Raw genomic sequence first — 21,794 nt, 5'->3', positions numbered from 1 at the left:
CTCAATACTTAGATAACAAGATGGCAATTAAGATATGGCTATCAAATAGCTTCATCATTAAGTTCATGTTAAGATCCCCACAACCACAAACAATTGCAAGAAATCACAACACTTGCTTAATATTTGAAGTTCATACATACTTATTGCATAGAAATGACCAAGTAAAGAAACAAAGTCTGCTAAAAATTATTTACAAGAATCAGCTCTGCTATAGGATTAGGAGGGGCACGCAGTATTGATCACCTCTCAGAGACTGGGAATGCCTAATGATAAATACAAGATTGAGATTTGGTGAGATTAAGAGGCTTGCCCAGATGGTTACCTCTCATAGTAACCCCACAAAGGATACTGAGATAGAACTTGGGCTTTACCAGCCTCCCCAAAATGTAGGCTCTTGATCTCACAACAAATGTCAGATTTAATGGCACAGACATGCTCTCTGGATGACCTTTAGCACTATTCAGCACTGGAATTCCCCCATAAAGCGGCACCTGATGCCCCTCAACCACTGCTATCACTTTGCTGTCGCTCCTTCTCGACTGGTAGAACTTTCTCATCTGTTCAATTCATCATACGTACAAGGCATTACGGAGAGAAACTAGAATAGTTTCAGCAAAATGTTGGAACAGGGAAATTAAGCATACTTTTTGTTCATACAGCAAATGGACACTAGAATTCAATATCATCAGCAATACAAAAGTAAGCGTCCAAACTCTTTTTTCATCACAATTTATATCACTTACATGACCAGAAGCAACTTTGAGATCAAAATAGTGAAGCTCAAGAGGAGTGGAGGTGACGTGGACACCAAAGAAGGTTGATGGATTCCTATAAAAGATCTTGACCGTCGAATTCAAAGTTAACATATCCGTTGGCACCCCTGTGGCATCCATTCCAGCTTGTACATTGAAATTCTCGAAAGAAATGCTCTGTAACAGACCACATCAAAGTACTCAACTAAAAACTGCAGACTGACCAAAAAGACGATTGCAGTTGTAATTTATGGTGAGAGCGCCACAAAGTAAGAAATTTTATCTTCACTATTCCCTCATTAATATATAATATTACATTCATTCATGAAAAACAATATTAATATATTAATATTCTCCTAATTCAATCATCACCAGTAATTATTACCTCCACCACATGATGACCAGTTCACATGTATGTACCCATTTGAGAAAACAACTTGGGGTATATAGCAAGAACTGTTGCATTGCCTCAATCGAGGTAAATCACAAAGGGTAAAACATGAAAGTTTTTCCTTTTTAGGCAAAAAAGATTATTTTCGGTAATACAATAAATGTTTTCCATAATGGCAAGACGGAGGACCAAGTGGACTCGAAGCAAACATAGAATCTTTTTCATTCATGACTGGTGGATATGCCCATACTTGTATGATTTTAGACACTGAGTTAACTCGGAAGGTTCATAGGACAACTATAAGGAAAAAGAAAGCACAAAGAACCAAAATCGAATCTTGATTCGACTCGTTGGTTTGCTGCACACAGCTCATGTATTAGTGATTCTATACAACAAGACACCAGAAGAAAAGAAAGAAGAGGAAGACGCATGAAAAATCAAAATTTGGTCTGACCTTCATGACTATCCTCGGTTTGTAAGCTAAACTTGCAGCCCAGAGAATTAAGGAGAATATAGAAAAAAGCACCACAAACGACAACAGAAAGCACACCGCATAAAATCTCATTTGCCCCCCATCATTGCCTTCATCTTCCCCCTCCCCCTCCTCATCTTCCTCCGCTTCATCTCCAACCTCATCATACTTCCTCTGCATCCGCCGCCACCCGGCAACTCCTCCACCAGAGTTTCTTGGGTTTTTCAGCGAGGCAGAGAATCTTGAAGTGGAGGATTCACGTGAATGGTGAATCGGGGAGCAGTGGTACTGGAAATGGTGGGTGGGTGACCCGAAAGGACTCCACCCGTATGACATTTTCTCAAGATCGTGCTGCGAGTGGGATGGGCTCTGCACGTAGTACAACGGGCGCCGGGGTGAACGCGGCGGCGTTGAGGCTTCAATGCTGGTTACCTCAGAGTCGGATTTGACATGCATTGCCACACCCATTCCCTTTTACTCCTCGAAGAATGAAAATTGAAAGAGGAGAGGAAGTGTGCAATAAATATGGAGGTGTGAAATGTGAATGTAGTGTAGTTACTACAACAAGGAGAAGAAAAAGTGAGGGAATGGGTTTAATGCAGAGACAGAGACGGAAGGTTTTGAAAAAGTGGGCCGCGCTAATGAATTTCTATTTTGGATTCTTGGATGGGTTTGTTTGTCCCATAGTTTTGTGAATTCCGAGGTTAATACGTCTTCTTGTGCGTGAAATTTACGCTTATATTTATCGTTTTTGTCTATGTAATTTTTTCAGGAAGGGGAGTCTGTCTGACGCTGATCGCAGTGCTTTATGGATTGTGTTTGCCTTTGAATTGAATGTGTTGTGTTCGTGTTCTAGTTGTGCACCCCACATAATTTCCTGGTCAGAAACATACATACATGCATATAGCCTTACTGAGGTGAGGTGGTGGTGACTGGTGAGTGTGTTGTGGGAGCGTGAGACCGACGCTCTTGGAAAGCGATTCGGTTTGTAAATCACCATAAAGATAGACCATCGGATTTTGGGGCACGAGGGAAATAAATAAACAAAACAGGGAGACGGTGTTTGAGCATATTTAGATGGGATTTGACTGAAAATCAGCTTCTCAACATACGGTATTTTTTCTTTTCCGTACTAATAATATCAGGTGGAGGTGGGGTTGGGCCATGAGCAACTTACAAACAAGTAATAATGTAAAGCCCAATGATGTGCAAAAGAAAAAAGCTACCTACTTGAGAAAATGGAGTGAGGGGTATGGTATCATAAGCCCAATTTTGTCTTGCCATATTGGGCTATAAAAGATGGAAAGCCTAATAATTAAGAAATTTAAATAGTTTTGAATGTAGAATATCGATACATCTAACATCAACACAAAAGACTTGTGGTGATGACATAATTTGAAGTTTGTTGAATTAAGAAAAGAATAGTGGTATAGAACTGGAATCATGTATATATGTATTAAGAAAAAGGCAAGTAGAGAAGAGATAGAGAATTAGGAGTGAAATGAAGATGCATGCATCCATAATGACAATATGTAATGTAAAACTCCTATATTAACACAAAGACATGGGTTGGAAATGTGGAGGATGGAGCTGTAGCCTGTACGTAAAAGGTGCAGCGTGGAGTGTTGGCAATATCATTACGCGTAGCCGCATGCAAATTCCGTGTGTCCCGTCAATAATCACGGACCTCCCAAGTTTTTCCAGCTAAAAAAGAAAATGCAAATACACACTCAAGTCCCAACCGCCCCCCCCCCCCCCCACCCAAAAACAAATAATAATATAAGTATATATAGATAGAGGTGAAATGTTTGATTGAGAAGGGGCATTCTTGTGATTTCAACAACACAAGGTGTTAATGAAATAGAGGCAGCAATAGCATGCATTTTCGTCCCCCCTCCGCTACTCATAATTATAATGCTAGTAATTAAGCAGTCTCCTCAAGTCTCAACCCATTCCCATCTATTTCTTCACGCCTTTTACTTCTTCTTTTCATACACAAAATTCAATCCCATTTCCATCAACCTAACGCATCTCTTTCTGTTTCCAGTTCATATTTCTTTCCTTTTTCAAATCATAATAATAATAATACAGTTGTTTTCCTTTTGCATGCACACACGCCTATTTAAATGCCTTCTTCCATCATAACTCCCTCTACACTTGGTCCAATATTCGCCTTTCTCTCCTATGTCAAGAATGTGGCAACTTATAATAATACTTGCCCTTCTAATTTGCTATCATGTGAATGCTGAAGATCCTTACAGGTTCTTCACTTGGAATATCACCTATGCTGACATTTATCCTTTGGGTGTTCGCCAACAGGTTTCATTCATCCTACCTATACCCTTCATTTCGCACTAGTCTTCTATTGCAACAAACTCATCATCTTTTATATGACATGATTATTCTCCTATTTGAGCGCAGGGAATTCTGATCAATGGCCAGTTTCCTGGACCTGATATATATGCAGTGACCAACGATAATATCATAGTCAACGTGTACAATAATTTGCCGGAGCCATTCCTTCTCTCCTGGTAATCCTCCTCCACATCAGATCCACCCATAACTTAGTTATCTTGTAAAATGGTAAACATTATTCCTTCATGTGCAATTAACTACCCTTTACGTGTACAATTTGTGTTGTCACAATCATCTAGTGTCTATAATTTGTCCTCTTGCTAAACTAACTATTTGGCTTCTTTAATTTATATTACAGTTGTATTCGATTTTCTACATAAAATTTTACTCTATCTCTACTATATTCAAAAAAAGTATATATGTAGGAAAATTTTATATACGCGTGGTGCAAAAATACAAGTAGTTTGGATTAGAAAATCCAATACAGTTACCTACCTACCACCTATGCTGATGTTGAATTTGTGATAAGTTAGGCAGCAACAAATATAGGTCACCATTAATTATAGTTAAAAAAATTTCATTCTTTGTTTTGGGGTTACCCAAATAATAAAGAATGATAAGTGTAATTCTGGAATGATAATGAGTGTGAAAATGACATGTTAAAGTGTCTAAGAGCAGAGCAGATTAAATAAGCCTGTAAAAGTACATTCCTGAATCTCGTGACCACAACCTAAACATCACATAAATTGAAATGAAATTTGGTGGAGATGGGCAACAAGTTGAGTAATAATTAATATATAAATGCAGGCGAGTGTGAAACAGTCCACATGTCATGGGCTTTAATTAGCCTATTGGGTTGTTAAGTTAAAATGAGAGATGCTGATGAAAACAGAGTTGTTGCTGTTGTTGGCATTGTGTTAAAACAGGAACGGAGTGCAGCAGAGGAAGAATTCATTCGAAGACGGAGTGTATGGGACAACATGTCCAATTCCTCCTGGCAAGAACTTCACCTACGTTATGCAAATGAAAGATCAAATTGGGAGCTTTTACTATTTCCCATCCCTCGCATTCCACAAAGCAGCTGGTGGATTTGGTGGGATTAGGATCCTGAGCAGGCCCAGAATCCCTGTCCCCTTCCCTGAACCCCACGGGGATTTCACCCTTCTCATTGGAGATTGGTACAAGACAAATCACAACGTATGCATTCTCCAAACTATATCATTCATTTTTAAGTTACGTCTCTTAAATCAACACTACCAACAGGTCTGAGTCTTATCCCAACATTGCAGGTTTTGAAGTCAATTTTAGACCAGGGAAAGATGCTTGCTTTTCCTGATGGAATCCTCATCAACGGGCGTGGAAATAATAGTGCATGGTTCACAGTGGAACCAGGGAAAACATACAGGTTGAGGATATCAAATGTCGGGCTCCGGGATTCACTCAACTTCAGGATTCAGGGACACGAGATGAAGCTGGTTGAAGTGGAGGGCACTCACACTGTGCAGACCACTGTATCCTCCCTGGACGTACATGTTGGCCAGTCCTGTTCTGTTCTAGTCACCGCGGACCAGCCAGCTCAGGACTATTACATTGCCGTATCTACACGTTTCACCGACCAGGTCCTCACCACCACCGCCGTTCTTCACTACAGCAACTCCAGAAAGCCCGTTTCCGGCCCTCCACCCCCTGGACCTACCACTGATATTCAGTGGTCGCTAAACCAGGCTCGCTCCATCAGGTATCTCGACAACGTTCTAGCAGCGGCTGCCAATTACAATCTTGGTTTACTTCTGTTGTGAAATTGAAAGATAGGTGCATGGTTGTGAAGTGGTCAAATAAGAAGAAACAAAGACAAGAAATAACAATTTTCACACAATTAAATTCTATAGTTCATCTACAGAGCAGAGGCATGAAGACGTTTTTTGTTTTTTCAGGACGAATCTGACAGCCAGTGGACCAAGGCCAAACCCTCAAGGTTCATACCACTATGGCCAAATCAATGTGAGCAGAACTATCAGACTGGCCAACTTACCTGGTATAGTGAATGGCAAGCAACGGTATGCAGTGAACGGTGTTTCATTTGTTCACGCTGACACGCCTCTCAAGCTGGCGGACTATTATAATATCAGTGGGGTGTTCCGTGTGGGAAGCATTTCTGACTACCCCCCCAGGGGCAGAGGAATTCGGCTCGACACATCAGTCATGGGAGCAGACTACAGAGCATTTGTCGAGATAGTGTTTGAGAACCGTGAAAACATCACCCAGAGCTGGCATCTTGATGGATATTCTTTCTTTGTAGTGGGGTGAGCCCGTCTAGGAAATGCATGACTTTTTCCAACCAATTCGCATCTTTTTGGCCGCCCGAAAGCGTGAAAACTATTCTTTGTTTCTTTTCATTTGTTATATTCTCTAAGGACTGTCTGGTAAAGTTAGAAAATCATTTGTTGCAGGATGGATGGAGGTTCTTGGACGCCTAGCAGCCGGAAACAGTATAATCTGGTAGATGCCATTTCACGCTCCACCACACAAGTAAGAATCAATATTTATTTTTAACTATTGACTTCAACAGCATTGCTGATTAACCAGATTTGTTCTTTTTTAAAGCAAAGTCCCTTAAACTATTTCTCTTGTTGTGAATTACAGGTTTATCCCAAGTCATGGACAGCAATTTATGTGGCACTTGACAATGTAGGAATGTGGAACCTGAGGAGCGAGTATTGGGCTCGGCAATACTTGGGCCAACAGTTTTATCTGCGTGTTTATACGCCAGTCCGGTCTTTCAGGGATGAGTATGCCATTCCACAGAACGCTCTGCTTTGTGGACGAGCTGATGGCAAGCGCTCATAATACTTCCATTATACATGTATAAACCATTTGTACAATTTAAAGAATTGCGTACAATCACAATATTCTTTTACAACTCTGGCAAATAAATGAAGGAGAAGAAGAGAAAAGTTTAATGGGTTTGGAACTCTTTTATGTTTCATCTTAAACAATAGTAGATTATATTCAGAGGGATACAGCAGAATTTGTGTATTATCTTTTAAAGTCAATAAACTTGTGTAATATCCAAAGCTACTGTTAGATGACCTGGAACATTGTTCTACTGTGATAGATGGCAAGCAGGCTATTGAAATCAATGATTTAACCGAATCGCCAGCTAACTAACCTGTGAAGTTCACAATGCGTAACTTTGCAAAGCTGTTTGAGCAGTTTCTAGGTTCTGGAATTCCCATATGAATTGGAATATGTTCTTGTTTTCATCGTACATGAGGATCAAAAGCGTTTTCCATATTATGTCTTGAACAAAGCCTTTTAATTAGAGACTCAGCGCAGTCAACAAACTGACCTTTTCTTTCTAAACAAACAGAGATCTCTGTAGCAACCTCGGGAGAATTACATCATCACTGACTCTGGGAAATTTGACCTGGTCATTATTATAACAAGGCTAAACCAGCAATATTTTTCTGTATTCATGTCTGTTCTGCCGCCTTGTTGCGACGTTCTCAGAGCAAAAAATATTAGGCTGATGCTTTCAATGGTCAAATAATGACACCTCTTGAATAAGGACATACTTTGATGATTAACATTTCTTAAATTCCTTGTTCTTGTAAAATGTCTACTTGTGTGAGAACATGATCCTTTCATCGTACCTCCTTGAACTTTAGCAAACTCTAATGCATAAAAGGGCCCCTAAACTCGCAATTGAAGTGCCCAGGGGTTAAGAAAACTCTCTGGGCCTTTGATATACATAACATAGACAGAGAATTTAGAAAGCATTGGTCCAGCCTTATTTCCATATGGCTAAGATACATATTTCTCCATTTCTTTGTCTATTCTTTATCTTGGTCAATGTCATCCCTCACTCAGCTGATGAAACACAGCCCACCATTTTCATTCTGGGGGACTCCACTGCAGATGTCGGGACCAATACTTATTTGCCAGGGAGTAAGGTGAGAGCCAACTTCTCTCACTATGGCATAGACTTTCCCCATATGAGGCCAACTGGAAGGTTCAGCAATGGCTTTAACAGTGCTGATTTCGTCGGTTAGTGTAATATCATACCATCAATAAGATCATATTGAAGCTAGTCATCTTCTTATCAAAATACTTGCATGTCTTATGTTATGTATGAACACTGAAGATTGGCAAGCATCTTATATGCTGACATTTTTTCTGCAATGTTTATCATTCAGCCAGGTTCTTTGGGCTGAAGAGAAGTCCACCACCATTTCTGTTTCTTCTGACACTAAAATCCAATCATTTCCAAAAGCATCTGTTGAAAGGTGTAAACTTTGCCTCAGCTGGTTCTGGCCTTCTTGACATAACAGGTCCAAACATGGTGAGGCCTATCATCTGTTACAAAATTCAATAAACAATAAGGTTAAAATTGTTAGCAAAGTAGTTTTACTGCATTTTCTTTAAAGCATGAGCATACTCTCTTATTCTCTTTACATGTTTGTATTTCCAATAGAGCATCGTGCCCTTATCACGGCAGATCAGTCAACTTTCTACAGTAAAGGATAATCTCACTGCCCTGATAGGCTCAACAGCAACAGAAACACTGCTCTCTAAATCTATGTTCTTCATCAGTATTGGGAGCAATGACATTTTTGGCTATTTTATGACCAATAGTACAATGCCCAGAGATCAGTTCATTGGCATTCTGATCTCGGCGTATTCAAACCACATCACGGTGAGACAAGTTACCAACCTAATCCACTTTCAAGAATTAGCATCAAATAAGTTTCGCACACTGATATTTAATTTTTGTCTCTATGGTACTAGAATTTGTACACGCTCGGGGCAAGGAAATTCGGTATCATAAGTGTGCCACCTGTGGGTTGTTGCCCATCTCAGAGACTCCTCCAGAAACTTATCAATGGTGTTGATGGCTGCTTTCCTCCAGAGAATGATTTCGCCTTGGCCTTCCACTCAGCACTTGACACCCTTTTAGTCAACATCAGCTCACAGCTTCCAGGATTTAAGTACTCGCTCGGAAATGGATACCTAATGACAATGGATGTCATAAACAATCCACAAGCCCACGGTAAGCAATTGACACAGTATATGACTTCATGACTTTATTTGTTTGCTGATATTGTTCCGACTTTTCCATTGTCTTAGGATTTGATAATGTGGATTCAGCATGTTGTGGATATGGAATTCTAAACTCAGAAGGCCCTTGCAACTCAACAGCACCACTTTGCCCAGATCGACGTAAGTATTTGTTCTGGGATCAGTTCCACCCTACAAAGAGAGCTGCTTTCTTGGCAGCACAAACACTCTACAGTGGTCCTCCATATTATGTATCACCAATTAATTTTTCTCAACTGGCTAAGGACTATTAGCATCAGAAGATTTGTTCACCCTTTAGTACACTTTTCCAGAATAAGTGAACTGCCAGAGATCATTATCATGTTTGATCCTGTCACTGGTGAGAAGAAAACACTAAATTGCATTATGCTGGAGAATTTCGTTCGTAATTTTATGCATCCAGAGTTAACCATTTTCATTTTTAAGAATCGTTTTTTTTTTTTTTACTGATTTACACTCTTTAGTCTCTTTTTATCTTCATCAACACAGAATTGAAGAGTCCCTTCTATTTTTCGTTTCTTCTGTCTTCAGTGTACTAACATTGGATCTTCATCAATGTGCAAGTATTTATCAGAGGTAGACTCTTTTCTCAACCCTGTTCAAAAGATATGCACTTCCAGAACTCCCAAGTGCTAAATACAATCCAAAACAAGCAGCAATATGCATTCATATTAGTGAAAAAGCATTAGAACTCTCTTCTTGTCCTCAACTTCAAGAATTTGGAAACAGTCTTGTCAATTGCTTCAAAAGAAATGATCCAGTCAAAAGAGTTGGATAAAAGCAGCCAAAACTAAGTTGAAGGCCGGTTTTGACTCTATAATTCTTCACTAAAACACTACTTATAGACAGGCTTCTGAAAAATATTACGTAATCTGTTTGTATTACCTAATATTGCTACCAACTGAAACATGCCAATCTATGCTACTTGAAATTAGATTAAATAATTGAAGTTCCCCACATGAATTGATATGTGGCATTTCACGTTAACAACAATCAATTTATTCCTAATAACAGAAATGAAAGCATGTCTGCAGTGGAGAAGATAAACATAGCTGGAAGGAGACTCCCTCATTTCCATGTAGATCAATACCAAATATTATGGCGGTATCTGCAAAATTGATTCTCCTCTTTGCATCAAATTTGGCCAAGCATCTCTCTCTTTATTCTGCATCTTCAACATGGGGTTTGCCTCTTCAAGAATATGCAAAATCTGCCGAGAAAACAAAGTATATTTATATATTAAAAGTTGATTACTTCTTTTACCAATATGCACTCAAAGGAATTAGCTAGCCTTTTTTTTTTTTCCCCCGAAATCTATAAATTATCAAACTATGTCTTGAAGGTAAATTAAATTTCATAGTAAATTGATGGATGGATCTGATATATCCTAATGAGATTGGTTGTTTACCACTATATAAAATGGCAGTTCTGTATAAGATAAGAAACAAGTGACTTATAAGGCTGCTAGTTCTAGTATTGGAAGTTCAGATGATGTACGGTTTTCATCGTTGGCCTTCTAGAAGATGAATGCAAGAGACAGAGGCGTCCTGCATTCATCATTGCTTTCATCTCTTCCTTGTTGTAGTCTCCATTTAGGCTGGGATCGATCAGTCGTTCACATAGACCACAAGTCAGCAGGGACCGAGCCTGTAAATGTAATTGGCATTTAACAGGGTGAAAGAAAATTAACAAAAAGGAACTGAGAAACTTCTGTTGGCTATTAACGACTCAAATTCAAGTTTAGTTACCCAAAGCACTAAGCTTTCTTGATGTGATGCCGGACTTGCTTGAACAGCTTCTTTTCCAGTGATCAGTTCCAATAACACCACCCCGTAAGAATACACGTCTATCTTCTCATCAACTTTGCCATACATTGCGTACTCCGGAGCCAAATATCCTAATGTCTCAATAACATGAGTTGTCTCTTTATGTGCTGACGACCGATGGGTAACCAATTGTACTTTCGCAGCTCCAAAACCTGACAACTGGAAGTTGAAAACATAAGTTCTTATCATGATATACAGACATTCCAACTTTTTCTATTTTGTGATTTGCTTTTCTTTAGTGATTGAATGAGAAATTAAAAACTTGTCAACCGCTGCAACCTTAACAAGATAAATAATAGCTCAAAGGACTGAATATTGTTTAGAACAAATAGTAGCACCTACATGTGGCTCGCCATCTTCCGACATGAGGATATTAGATGAATTTACAGCTTTATGTATAATCGGAGGACAGCAAGAATGGAGGTACTCTAATGCCTTGGCGACACCAAATGCAATCTGTATCCTCCCACTCCATTTCAACTGATTAAGCCTTAGCTTCAGACTTGAACTGTGTAAGTTGTAAACAATTGCTAGCATTTCTTTACTGTAACAGTGTCCAAGAAGTTGGACTATGTTTTTATGTTTCAAGCCACTCAATATATCCACTTCTTGAAAAAAAAATTCCTCAGAGAATCGGGAGGTGTTAAGAACCTTCACTGCCACAGCCTGACCATTTTCAAGGATGGCTTGATAAACTCGACTATGTGCACCTTCTCCAATCAACACATTGGAACCGAAGCTTTCCATTGCATTGTTAAGTTCTTCAACCGTGAACCACCTGTTTTGGCCCTTCACTTCCAACATAGCCAATCTCTGGCTGAATTTCGGAGAAAAATAATGGAGTTGCTGATTAGTCTTGGCAGTGATGAATTTTTCACTTTCACTTTGCTGCGGTGTTGAAGCTGTTGATGAAGAAGGCATCGACAAGAATTTTCTGATGACAGGTCTAGTTCCTGACTGATCACAGCAGCTGGATTGTGATATAGATGAAAGGCAAGTTCGATAATTTCTGGAGGCTGAACCTTGCTGTGAAGTTCCCATCTTCTGGAATATGATTTTCCCTCCATTATCTATTACTAGAAGCTGGCAAGTAGGAGGCATTGCTTTCTGGCATTTGGCAATCATCGAATCTTTTGGCCTGCAGAAATTGAACTGTTAAAAACGCTACAATCTGTTGGATTCTATATCTGTCTTGTTTGCAGTGTTTTTGTTACCATTTTCTGCTGCATCCAACTACAAGAATCGTTGCAAGCGTTACCCGGACTTGGTGGCTCAGTTCTGTTATGTAGCAGCATCCAGTACAAATCTTGATTTCAAATTCCACCTGATTACAACATCAAGCGAAGCAATCAAACAATATAACATCTATAAAATCTCTAAACGAGACATTCGAACCTGCTTAGATTTACAGAGATCTTCATGGATGTGAAATGTATTAGGATCGAAAGTATCATCAGATTGCTCCACATGAACAGCAAGTATGCTGTCCCCTCGCACAACTACCATACTGCATACCCGGAGCAGCATTTCCCTACTGCAATTGTCAGATTTTAAGCCAACAATTATTCTTCTTCCATTCACAGCCTGGGTCCCTGACCGACACAATATTCCTCGTGTCATGCTCAGGTTTCCGTCCATAACAGGCAGCAGGGATTCCTGTGAAAGGGGAGGCATCCCATGGCAGGAATTACACTCTTCTAAACCGTCCAGATTCAAGATATTAGTGTCGAGTTGCTAGTCCTTTTCAAATTTTTCTTAACTTGAATTGGAGATGTGACCACCTTTGCATCACGTCCAGTTGTTTGATCATTTTAACCGTTTTGTTTTCATACGGGCACTCTTTAAGATCTGAACTCGATATTGGAGCTCACACCATTAAGGGTTCTGTAGGGGACCACTTTAACCATTTAGTGATGTTTGGTATGGAAGCCCTAACTAAATACAGCACGAAATTCAAGCAGGCGGCAATCGCAAATCAGCGGGCTGAACTACTTCTCCGAAAGAAATAAATCTTCATGGAGTTCTGCTCCATGTGAATTCCTTAAGGTTGGCGCAATCATTATCATAGGTGTACGCACTAGTTGCATGTTTTAACGTCATTAACAAAAACGTGCTCTGTTCTTCTTTACCTTTTGCACCACGGTCCAGGAATGACAACTTAATATGCCCTTTAAGGACAGCCCCACAACACCAGAAGGGGACCATCCAAACAGGCTGAGGCCCGATTTCATAATACAATGTCATGGCAACAACACATGAATGGTATTATTACATGCAGGGCTGCAAACCTTATACTGTTGACAACAAATGGGTAAAGTTGGATCCAAACTCAGTTGACATCCAAGACAACAGGAAATGCAGTTAAACCAAACTAACAGCAAGCTTTCACCAATCCAATGGCCTATGACGTTGAGAGATAATCTCAGTAAATAACATAAAGATTCTCAATATCATGTCCTATGTAACAGAAGTAAACACAAACTGCATTAAACCAAAAGCCTCATGCTGCTGTCCATGGTAGAGAGTGATTACGAAAAATGTCCAACAACAACTTGCATCAAGATTCTCAAACTCACCAAGGGTCAAAATTAACATCAAACTAGCAAGGTTACAATATTAGAATTGTCTTTAATAGAAGCAATAATATCTTTCAACCATTCTCTTTACATGTCAAATAAATCTCATTACATGCAGTCATTTACTGCCAAGACCAAAATGTGTCTTAATTGCTTTCATATAATTACACAAGGACTTATTCAGACTGATTTATGGGGTACAGTTTATTATCTCAACCAATTGTGTCAAGTTGAAATGGGTACTGCAAGTTTAGGAGAGAAGCAGGAGGCGAAAGCTGTCTCCGTAATCATCAGAATATGCTCAGACAGACATGAAACTGCAGCTTACTTTCTGCCCATAAAGGAAAACTACCAGGCTTCTCATGACAAGATGATCTCACGACCTGTCAGCAATCTGCATATTCAAATTGGAAAAGGAAAAAAAGGACAAAACAAAACAGAATGGTTTCAGAGGTATGATTTCATAACAATTGTACAAAAAATTGAAGCAACCAAAATGCTCTGCACACTGTCAAAGAACACGGATCAACACTTGCAAATTTGAAGGGGGAAAGGAGGAAAAGATAATACCTAAAAAGCTACTACACAAACACTCTACATATCAACATTGGATGTTTCTATTCTTCATTGTCCTTTATGATGAACATGAGTGGACGTAAAGTCCAATGTTTCATCATGGACCTTTATTTTACCATTGAACATTGAAGACAGAGTATTTTGTAAGAATATTCAATGTGCTAAATCATTGTCGATGGATGAAAACATGTCATCAAAAGTGGTGCAATCTTATATTGCATTCTATGCCAAATGCAGCAATAACTCCACTCTTTTCCCCTTCTATATGTAACAAGTTGTTACTGGCCAATGAATATACGATCTCATCACCTCAACCCTCTGAATTGTACAATCATGCTATCCCTTTTCAGGGCAGCAGTTCACAGGTAGACAGATCAAAAGATAGAGACAATTCTGAAGGCCACATTAATCTGATAATATATCTTAATACCAAGTAATTGATCCAAGCAAAATCTACACAAAAACATCGATATACTTCCCTCAACACTCAAAAGTGATTGCATAACCATAATTCTTTGCTTATACATGAGGTAAGTCATCTTACGATCACCAAAAGAGCATGATACTGCAACTATCTTATTCAATATAAATCACTTTTCACCTGGTTAAGGGGGTTGTCAGGAGATTTTTTCCAGAGTTTCCAAATCATATCCTTGTATTGAGTGTGTGTTAGACCTGGTTTCTCTTCCTTCAGTTTAGGAAGCTCAGCTTCTTCGAAAGCCTGAAAACATAAAAGTTTAGCAAAAAGGCATGCAATACACAAGTAAACCAGAACACCAAGATATGAATATTAGATAAAATGTGACAATGACATAACCGCCAACTAACAGAATACATCAGAAGTGATTTTTCATGGCAACATTTCAATATTAACACCTAAAATAGTGACTACCCTTGTTGAATAATACAGTTAACCAACTAACTAATCATGATTCTTGACAGAAATCAGAAAAAAAAAAAAAAGAATACAGAAGTCAAGAAAACCAGACTTGTAATTCATACCTTGAACGAAGCTTTAAGCCTCTTCTCGGGATGCTTATCTACTGGCAAAGTATCCGCGACCGTCATCCGCGCAATAGCTTCGTCCACTGTTCTTGCCTCAATAACAGCATCATCACGATTAGTATTCACCACGCTCACCATCCTTTCGTACTCTTCCTCATCCGCAATACGATTCTGCTTCTTCTTATCCTCGTCCGCGCGCCGCTGCAAGGCCGCCTGCTCCTCTTCCCTGCGGCGAATCAGCTCCGCCTCCGTGACTTTAGGCACAGGGACTGAAACCCTATTGGCCTTCTTATCGGGCTTCTTCATGCTTTTCTCGAGATCCTTGGCTTCCTGATCGGCTAATCGGCGAGCCTCGGCTTTCTTGGCGGCGGCCTCGGCTCGCTTCTCGGCTTCCTCTTCGCGTTTCTTGGCGGCTCGAGACTTGGCTCCCTCGGCTTCGCGCCAGTATTGTTCTTCTTTTTCTCTGGCCTCGCGCTCTTTTCGATCGGCCTCGGTGGCGGTCTTGCGAGCCCTAGCCGCTTCGGCTTTGCTATTCACTCCCATTTTCTTCGGCATTTTGAACGACTATTTCCCTGAGAAAATGAAATTTGAGAGGAAACAATTTAGGAATTAGGTTATTGAAGGGGTTAGGAATAGGAAATGGAGTGGATGAGCTGAAGACGCAAGGCTGTATAGACCAATGAATTAAACTGCAAGAGAGGAAGGCAAAACTGGGCCTGGGCCTGGGCCTACACTATTATTAACCAACGAATATAAGTATTTATTTTATCTATACTTATACTCATTATTATTATAATAACTTAAAGTTATGAAAATTAGAATCAAAAAGGGGTGATCAAATGTAGCGTGGAAGTGGGAGGGAGGTTTGGTTATTATTATTATTACGCAGCATGTGAATGCATGCTAATTATTATAAAATATAAATTGGTGGGAATTAATTGTGATATTAATAATATCAATAAACAATTCCTTGCATTAATAATAAAAATGGTGTGAATATGGATAAGATGGTCATAATAATTTATTAAGAAACCCGACCTAATCACTTATTAATTGCCCATTGCCATGACCATGAGAAGCTCCATCCCTCAACTACAATCAACCCAAATGTAGTTTTGAAATATCTTGGTGAGTCGGGAAGTTGAAAATAATTGATTAATTTTAAATTAAATATTGAAATTGACACGCCAAAATGATTGAAACATCAATTCACCCCTTTTTCATTATATATATTACAGATTATCAACAATTTTTGTCAACATGTTGGCTTTATATACATAAAATTTTAATATATAAGAGTAAATTATAATGAGTTCTCTTAAAATTTGATATAATTATAAATATTTTATTGTCGTTTGTAAAATTATCAATACCCTTAATTTTAATATCCGTCCAACAACTAACTAATTCAATTAGTTTTCATTATATTTCCATTAAATTTTTATAATGAACTGATTAGAATGCTCTTGTAGGTTATGAAATAATTTTATTTAGTTTAAAATTTTTCAGAATAAGGGTAAAAAAAGAAATTCATCTTGTCATTTTTTTATGTAATTTTTTATTTTGAAAAATCAACATGAGTAAAGTTGATATTTTAGACTTCCATCTAATGATTATATAATTTCAACAAATATTAAGACTATTACTGGTTCTCAAAACAACGATCAGACATTTACCTATATATTAACACATTTCCTTTGTGATTAATAAAACACCAAAATATGACTATCACGATTGAAAATAGTCTACTAAATCAATTTAAAGTTTTCAAAAAAATTATATTTGACAATACTCAAATGACTCATAATGCAAACATTTAAATTATTTATATCATGGATTAATTTTTGAAAAATCTTTGTTGGAAGTAAACCCCTTCAGTAGTTAGTCCAAAAAATAAATTCCTAACTCAACTATTACAAGAATAATGGGTTATGAAAAATCCTTAAGATTACAAATCAATATATGGAAATATGAACAAATCTTAAACAGAATATGTATATATATTTACAAATCTATAATATTGCAGAAATAAAAGGGGGGGGGGGGGTTCGCTCATAGAATAAAATCCAAAACAAAAAATCTACGGCCACAAAAACCGACAACCTCTCATAGTTGCTTAGTACCCAAACAACAACAATCGAAAAAACCCAGGCCACATAGAAGATGGTTCACAAAAAATGTTTCAAATGAAGTAGGAGAAGGAGAGGAAGGGATTTCTCAATCAGATACTCAAAGCCAAAAGCCATGAGGGACTTTTATAGAGGTATAACATTGAAAACGGTGGGAGAGAAAGGAGAAGGAGAAGGATTTTCGAGGACACGAGAATCGATGGAGAGGAGAAGTCAGAGAGAGAGAGAGAGAGAAGATGCCAAGAGACATATAGTGGAAAAAACAAGGGGACAGAATGAATTAGAATTAAGATTTTGAAATACAAATATAATACCAACTGAGTAAGCCAAGTGGCTCGAGTCTGTGGGCTGAGTGTGGAGAGTGGGTTGAGCTAACAAGTGGACTGAGGGGTTGAGAGCCTTCCAAATGAGAAGTCCTAGCAATGGGCTTAGACCTATCAATAAGGTTATGGGCCATTTTCGACAATAACCTTGACATAGTAACATAAAATTTTATATTTTAATTTATTGATTGTTGCAAAATATATATCATTAAATATTTTCTTATGTATTTATAGAGAAATTTTATGTTATTGTACGACTAAATATAGAAAACTGCTAATACTATCGATGAGCAACATAATGTAGAAAATCATTCTATATATATTAAAAATACTTTTTGCATCCATGTCTAATGAATATATATATATATACCTCATAAGTGAAGTAATTTGTGTGCTCATTGGTTAATTTATTCTCATGGTATGTTTATGGATTATTTTAAAAAATGGAATATTTTTTTCTTGGTATTTTGGATTTATTTTCTTGATTTGGCGCAAATTTCACAATTTTGGTAGGTGGGAGTGCAATTCCAAAACTTCTGGCCACGTGGCAACAGGACAGGGAACCCAAAAAAATGACCTATTTCGTCCTCAAGTCATTGCAAAGACATGGCAACTATTGTTAACGCCGTTTTGCAGCGCACCACAACAATCTCACCTTTGTCGTCAAGTCCCGACTTCTACATTAACGCCGTCACTTCATAATTACATACACCTATACATATATATATAATTATATTATACTGAGAGAAAGGAAGATGAAGAGTTGAGTAGAGTGAGAGACAACCTGCTGCTTTGCTTTCATAATTGTCTGCTTTTACTTTTTCCACTCTTTCCACCTCCTTCTCCACCACTCTTATCTGCTGCTGCTGAACAACAAAATTCTCAGGTAACGCCACACCCACATTTTGCTTCTCTGTCTCAACTCCAAGGAAATGTATCATCTGAGATCTCTGTATTTTCACTCTCAGTTGTAGCCTTCATCTAAGCGTTAAACTATGGGGAGTGTTTCTTCTGAGGAGGGGAGCGAGGAGAGGTGTGGGAGCTACAGCCTCAGCGCAGATGTTAGCGAGTCGGAGAGCTCCAATGGTGATGTAGAGGAGGACGAGGGCGGCGGCGCCTCGAGTTCCGCGGGTTTTTCTCCATTTGCTACCGGGAGTTCGGCGCCCTTGACGCCGACATTCAGTTTCCCTGTGATCGGAGGCAAGGATGTGGTGGTTTGGGACGAGAAGCCTCAGAAACGTGGTTCGGATTTGTCCGGTTTGTCCTTGCGGCTTGCTTACTTTTATCCACCCACCCACCGACTTAGATTTGATGCTTTACGAACATCACTTAGAATTTGAGTGTTCTACTTTTTAATCCGTTGCAATGTAGTGGCTTCCAACTTAAAATTAAGCGATCCATTTTTATCTATAACTAAAAGGCAGCCCAGCTATACAACAATTCTGTTGTTAAAAATGTTTTTGGGTTCAATAATCTATTCCGCGTCTATTAAATTCCTCCAGTGATTTATGCTATTTTTCATGATTTTGTTTTATACATAAATCTGCAATGGATAGGTGTACATCGAACATTTTGTTTCGTATTATTGTATGTTTTAGTCAGTAGATTGGCTTATCTTTTACCAATGTATTCTAGTTCCTTTTTTAAGTTCTGAAAGTCAGGATAATTTTCTGAAATTTCTGTTTTATTTTGACACATTTTTAGAAATTGAGATGATGAAGGAAAGATTCGCTAAGCTTCTTCTTGGCGAAGACATGTCTGGAGGGGGTAAAGGAGTTTGTACTGCACTAGCCATTTCAAATGCCATCACCAATCTTTCTGGTAATTCTCTTTATACATGCCCACATGATTTTTCTGTGCCCAACTGGTGGAATCTCTGTGCTCTGAGTATCTTTCATCTCAATCTTTGTCCATAATTCCAGCAACTGTATTTGGGGAACTGTGGAGGCTCGAGCCAATGGCTCCGCAAAAGAAGGCAATGTGGTGCAGAGAGATGGAATGGCTCTTATCTGTGAGTGATTCAATTGTGGAACTTGTTCCCTCAATACAACAATTTCCTGGTGGCGGGACGTATGAGGTAATGGCAACAAGACCGCGTTCTGACTTATATATGAATTTACCAGCACTCAAGAAGCTCGATGCAATGTTGCTTAGCATTCTTGATGGTTTCCGGGATACGGAGTTTTGGTATGTTGATCGAGGAATAGTTGTAGATGATTGTGATAAGTATTCATCAGGTGTGTTGTGTGGGAGGCCTTCAGTTAGACAGGAGGAGAAGTGGTGGCTTCCATGCCCTAAAGTTCCTGGAAAGGGATTGTCAGAGGATTCAAGGAAGAGGTTGCAGCAGTGTAGAGATTGCACAAACCAGATATTGAAGGCAGCCTTGGCCATAAACAGCAATGTGCTGGCTGAGATGGATATTCCAACTGCCTACATGGAAACCTTACCCAAGGTAATTTCTCCACTTATCTTGGTATAACTATTTGATAATCGATGATGGATCTATGGAAGTGTTGCTGACTAACTGACCTTTTCTTTGAGTTTAAAGAACTGATCAAGTATTTCATGATGTGGGCACAACTGACTGTCTAATATGCCCCCTCTAGTTTCCGTGTTCTTGAAAACACAGTTCAGGTAGTGATGTCTTCTGTGTAATTATGAAGATAGTATGCTTGGCAGGATCTACGTCTATTGTTGTTTCCAAACAGTTGCAATGCACTTTCCCTCTGCCTAATCGGGTTGATTCTATTCATTCTCATTATTTGCACATTTTTGGAGTATGAGTTATATTGCGTTCTTTGACATTTCATTGTATCCCTAAGTTGTCCTCTTTACAACAACATGATAAAATTCTTGCTAAAAATTGTGTGGGCCTTAAAGATAATTAGTCCTTAACCTCGTATCTTTTCATTTTGCACAAAAATTTCTTGCAGAATGGAAGAGATTGTCTGGGAGATATCATCTACCGCTACATAACTGCTGATCAGTTCTCACCAGAATGTCTTCTTGACTGCCTTGACTTGTCATCAGAGCATCATACGTTGGATGTCGCAAATAGAATTGAGGCAGCAGTGCATGTGTGGAAGCTGAAAGAAAGAAAGAAACACCCTAATGTTCAGAAATCTAAGCGGAAGTCCTGGGGTGGTAAAGTGAAGGGCTTTGTTGCAGATGGAGAAAAAAACCAGTTTCTAGCGCAACGTGCTGAAACGCTCTTGCATAGTCTAAGACTTCGTTTTCCGGGTCTTCCACAAACTGCACTAGATATGAGCAAAATTCAGTACAATAAGGTGGTTATTCTAATGTTCTTTATTCTCTTCTTTTTTACTTCCAAGTGGTCAGGGACACCATCATCTTGCAGAACGTCGAAGTTAATTTGAAAATCAAGAACTTACAGCCTGCAGATAGGATTAAAATCAGATTGATCCTATGATATTGAGATTCCCTTTGTAATATGTTTTGGATTTTCATTGATCGTAATTTATATTGCTATTTTGCATTACCATGCAAATTTCAATCAAACTTTCTAATTTCTCCTGCAGGATGTTGGGCACGCTATTCTAGAAGGCTATTCTAGGGTAATGGAGAGCCTAGCATTTAACATAATTGCAAGGATCGACGATGTTTTTTATGTAGATGATGCCACCAAATGCTGTGTTGCAGCAGAGTCTATGACAATTTTCAATAGGGGTGGAGGTTTCAGTGGCCTGCCCGTTCAGAAGAAGATGTCGCCAAGTCCCTTTTCAATTCAACACACACCCTACACATCTCCTTTTGCTACTCCAACATTTTGTTCATCCCCACCCTTGCCCAGTAGCCCAAGAAGATCCGTTACTCCTCTAAACAAAAGTGGCCTCACAGGAGTGCCGAACCATAAGTTTGACAAAGTCATGCCTGCTGACTTGGATAAACTCTGGTCATATGCTGGGAATCTTGGTTCCCGAAGAATTCCAGGTGATGCACCAGAGCGCGACTGATAGTATCTGGCTGACTGCTGTTGGGAGAGGTAAACCAGAGAAAGGTCATCTTATATATCCTGTATATTGCTTTAGCTTAGGTATTTTCTTGTTGAAGTTTTGACCTGTTTTTCTAGCACTTGATACAAATATTAGGTTTATTTATTTACTGTAGTTACGGAGTTTCAATATGCAATCAGTATGTGCCATTAACTGAACTTGGTTAGTCTACAGCTTGTCGATTACTGGACTTGATTGTTGATAACGTTTTTAGCAACTGCACTTGGTTGGTGATAGATGTTTCTAGCAACTGGGTGCGTACTAAATTGAAGCTCTTCT

General features: G+C 38.9%; 6 protein-coding genes across 10 annotated transcripts; 3 read left to right on the top strand and 3 right to left on the bottom strand.

Annotated features, from left to right (window-relative positions):
* Window positions 1-8: 8 nt before the first annotated feature.
* Window positions 9-2,271, bottom strand: LOC105169831 (uncharacterized). The gene is made up of 3 exons (XM_011090368.3): window positions 1,598-2,271; window positions 744-929; window positions 9-557 (listed from the first exon to the last, which is right to left on the bottom strand). Exons 1-3 carry the CDS (start codon window positions 2,081-2,083, stop codon window positions 264-266), a joined length of 966 nt encoding a protein of 321 aa, XP_011088670.1. The 5' UTR covers window positions 2,084-2,271; the 3' UTR covers window positions 9-263.
* Window positions 2,272-3,466: 1,195 nt separating this feature from the next.
* LOC105169830 (L-ascorbate oxidase homolog) lies at window positions 3,467-6,943 on the top strand. 2 transcript variants are annotated; one of them, XM_011090367.3, is made up of 7 exons: window positions 3,473-3,934; window positions 4,037-4,146; window positions 4,897-5,167; window positions 5,260-5,708; window positions 5,905-6,273; window positions 6,421-6,499; window positions 6,614-6,943. In XM_011090367.3, the coding sequence occupies exons 1-7, from the start codon at window positions 3,800-3,802 to the stop codon at window positions 6,815-6,817; spliced, it is 1,617 nt and encodes a 538-aa protein (XP_011088669.1). In that variant the 5' UTR covers window positions 3,473-3,799; the 3' UTR covers window positions 6,818-6,943. The 2 variants fall into 2 exon arrangements, 1 of the variants encoding a protein (XP_011088669.1); XR_002287632.2 differs by lacking the exon at window positions 6,614-6,943 and having other exon boundaries at window positions 3,467-3,934; window positions 5,905-6,339.
* Window positions 6,944-7,770: 827 nt separating this feature from the next.
* Window positions 7,771-9,321, top strand: LOC105169828 (GDSL esterase/lipase At5g55050). Its single transcript, XM_011090364.3, has 5 exons — window positions 7,771-8,017; window positions 8,167-8,312; window positions 8,445-8,666; window positions 8,759-9,020; window positions 9,098-9,321. Exons 1-5 carry the CDS (start codon window positions 7,771-7,773, stop codon window positions 9,319-9,321), a joined length of 1,101 nt encoding a protein of 366 aa, XP_011088666.1.
* LOC105169829 (putative serine/threonine-protein kinase PBL21) lies at window positions 8,874-12,863 on the bottom strand. Of its 3 annotated transcripts, XM_088884276.1 has the most exons (7): window positions 12,289-12,860; window positions 12,108-12,217; window positions 11,236-12,031; window positions 10,816-11,052; window positions 10,565-10,714; window positions 10,158-10,277; window positions 8,874-8,980 (listed from the first exon to the last, which is right to left on the bottom strand). In XM_088884276.1, the coding sequence occupies exons 1-6, from the start codon at window positions 12,565-12,567 to the stop codon at window positions 10,164-10,166; spliced, it is 1,686 nt and encodes a 561-aa protein (XP_088740402.1). In that variant the 5' UTR covers window positions 12,568-12,860; the 3' UTR covers window positions 8,874-8,980; window positions 10,158-10,163. The 3 variants fall into 3 exon arrangements, 2 of the variants coding, with proteins under 2 accessions (XP_088740402.1, XP_011088667.1); XR_016067039.1 differs by having other exon boundaries at window positions 8,969-10,277; window positions 10,476-10,714; window positions 12,289-12,863; XM_011090365.3 differs by having other exon boundaries at window positions 8,969-10,277; window positions 12,289-12,859.
* Window positions 12,864-13,456: 593 nt separating this feature from the next.
* LOC105169827 (coiled-coil protein) lies at window positions 13,457-15,712 on the bottom strand. 2 transcript variants are annotated; one of them, XM_011090363.3, is made up of 3 exons: window positions 15,048-15,711; window positions 14,647-14,766; window positions 13,457-13,863 (listed from the first exon to the last, which is right to left on the bottom strand). In XM_011090363.3, exons 1-3 carry the CDS (start codon window positions 15,603-15,605, stop codon window positions 13,846-13,848), a joined length of 696 nt encoding a protein of 231 aa, XP_011088665.1. In that variant the 5' UTR covers window positions 15,606-15,711; the 3' UTR covers window positions 13,457-13,845. The 2 variants fall into 2 exon arrangements, with proteins under 2 accessions (XP_011088665.1, XP_088739233.1); XM_088883107.1 differs by lacking the exon at window positions 13,457-13,863 and having other exon boundaries at window positions 13,892-14,766; window positions 15,048-15,712.
* Window positions 15,713-18,233: 2,521 nt separating this feature from the next.
* ROPGEF1 (rho guanyl-nucleotide exchange factor 1) lies at window positions 18,234-21,673 on the top strand. The gene is made up of 6 exons (XM_011090361.3): window positions 18,234-18,388; window positions 18,471-18,759; window positions 19,207-19,323; window positions 19,425-19,954; window positions 20,436-20,789; window positions 21,042-21,673. Exons 2-6 carry the CDS (start codon window positions 18,498-18,500, stop codon window positions 21,474-21,476), a joined length of 1,698 nt encoding a protein of 565 aa, XP_011088663.1. The 5' UTR covers window positions 18,234-18,388; window positions 18,471-18,497; the 3' UTR covers window positions 21,477-21,673.
* Window positions 21,674-21,794: the final 121 nt, after the last annotated feature.

Source organism: Sesamum indicum, linkage group LG8 (genome assembly GCF_026168435.1).
Source record: "Sesamum indicum cultivar Baizhima isolate 11 linkage group LG8, ASM2616843v1, whole genome shotgun sequence".
Lineage (NCBI taxonomy): Eukaryota > Viridiplantae > Streptophyta > Magnoliopsida > Lamiales > Pedaliaceae > Sesamum > Sesamum indicum.
Note: the sequence above shows the minus strand (reverse complement) of the source record. Positions and strands in the feature narration are given on the sequence as shown.

Bases quoted from the DNA above. Each gene is read 5' to 3' on its own strand.
- ROPGEF1 (XM_011090361.3), top strand. From the start codon at position 18,498: ATGGGGAGTGTTTCTTCTGAGGAGGGGAGCGAGGAGAGGTGTGGGAGC. The intron at 18,760-19,206 runs GTTTGTCCTTGC...ACACATTTTTAG, and splicing joins ACGTGGTTCGGATTTGTCCG to AAATTGAGATGATGAAGGAA. The intron at 19,955-20,435 runs GTAATTTCTCCA...AATTTCTTGCAG, and splicing joins ACATGGAAACCTTACCCAAG to AATGGAAGAGATTGTCTGGG.
- LOC105169830 (XM_011090367.3), top strand. From the start codon at position 3,800: ATGTCAAGAATGTGGCAACTTATAATAATACTTGCCCTTCTAATTTGC. The intron at 3,935-4,036 runs GTTTCATTCATC...ATTTGAGCGCAG, and splicing joins CTTTGGGTGTTCGCCAACAG to GGAATTCTGATCAATGGCCA. The intron at 5,168-5,259 runs GTATGCATTCTC...CCAACATTGCAG, and splicing joins GGTACAAGACAAATCACAAC to GTTTTGAAGTCAATTTTAGA.
- LOC105169831 (XM_011090368.3), bottom strand. From the start codon at position 2,083: ATGGGTGTGGCAATGCATGTCAAATCCGACTCTGAGGTAACCAGCATT. The intron at 930-1,597 runs GTCAGACCAAAT...GGTCTGTTACAG, and splicing joins AACCGAGGATAGTCATGAAG to AGCATTTCTTTCGAGAATTT. The intron at 558-743 runs GTAAGTGATATA...TGAATTGAACAG, and splicing joins TCAAAGTTGCTTCTGGTCAT to ATGAGAAAGTTCTACCAGTC.
- LOC105169828 (XM_011090364.3), top strand. From the start codon at position 7,771: ATGGCTAAGATACATATTTCTCCATTTCTTTGTCTATTCTTTATCTTG. The intron at 8,313-8,444 runs GTGAGGCCTATC...TATTTCCAATAG, and splicing joins ACATAACAGGTCCAAACATG to AGCATCGTGCCCTTATCACG. The intron at 8,667-8,758 runs GTGAGACAAGTT...CTATGGTACTAG, and splicing joins CGTATTCAAACCACATCACG to AATTTGTACACGCTCGGGGC.
- LOC105169827 (XM_088883107.1), bottom strand. From the start codon at position 15,605: ATGCCGAAGAAAATGGGAGTGAATAGCAAAGCCGAAGCGGCTAGGGCT. The intron at 14,767-15,047 runs GTATGAATTACA...TTATGTTTTCAG, and splicing joins GGCTTAAAGCTTCGTTCAAG to GCTTTCGAAGAAGCTGAGCT.
- LOC105169829 (XM_088884276.1), bottom strand. From the start codon at position 12,567: ATGCCTCCCCTTTCACAGGAATCCCTGCTGCCTGTTATGGACGGAAAC. The intron at 12,218-12,288 runs GTTCGAATGTCT...TGTTGTAATCAG, and splicing joins ATCTCTGTAAATCTAAGCAG to GTGGAATTTGAAATCAAGAT. The intron at 10,278-10,564 runs GTACATCATCTG...TTTTCTCGGCAG, and splicing joins GAAGGCCAACGATGAAAACC to ATTTTGCATATTCTTGAAGA.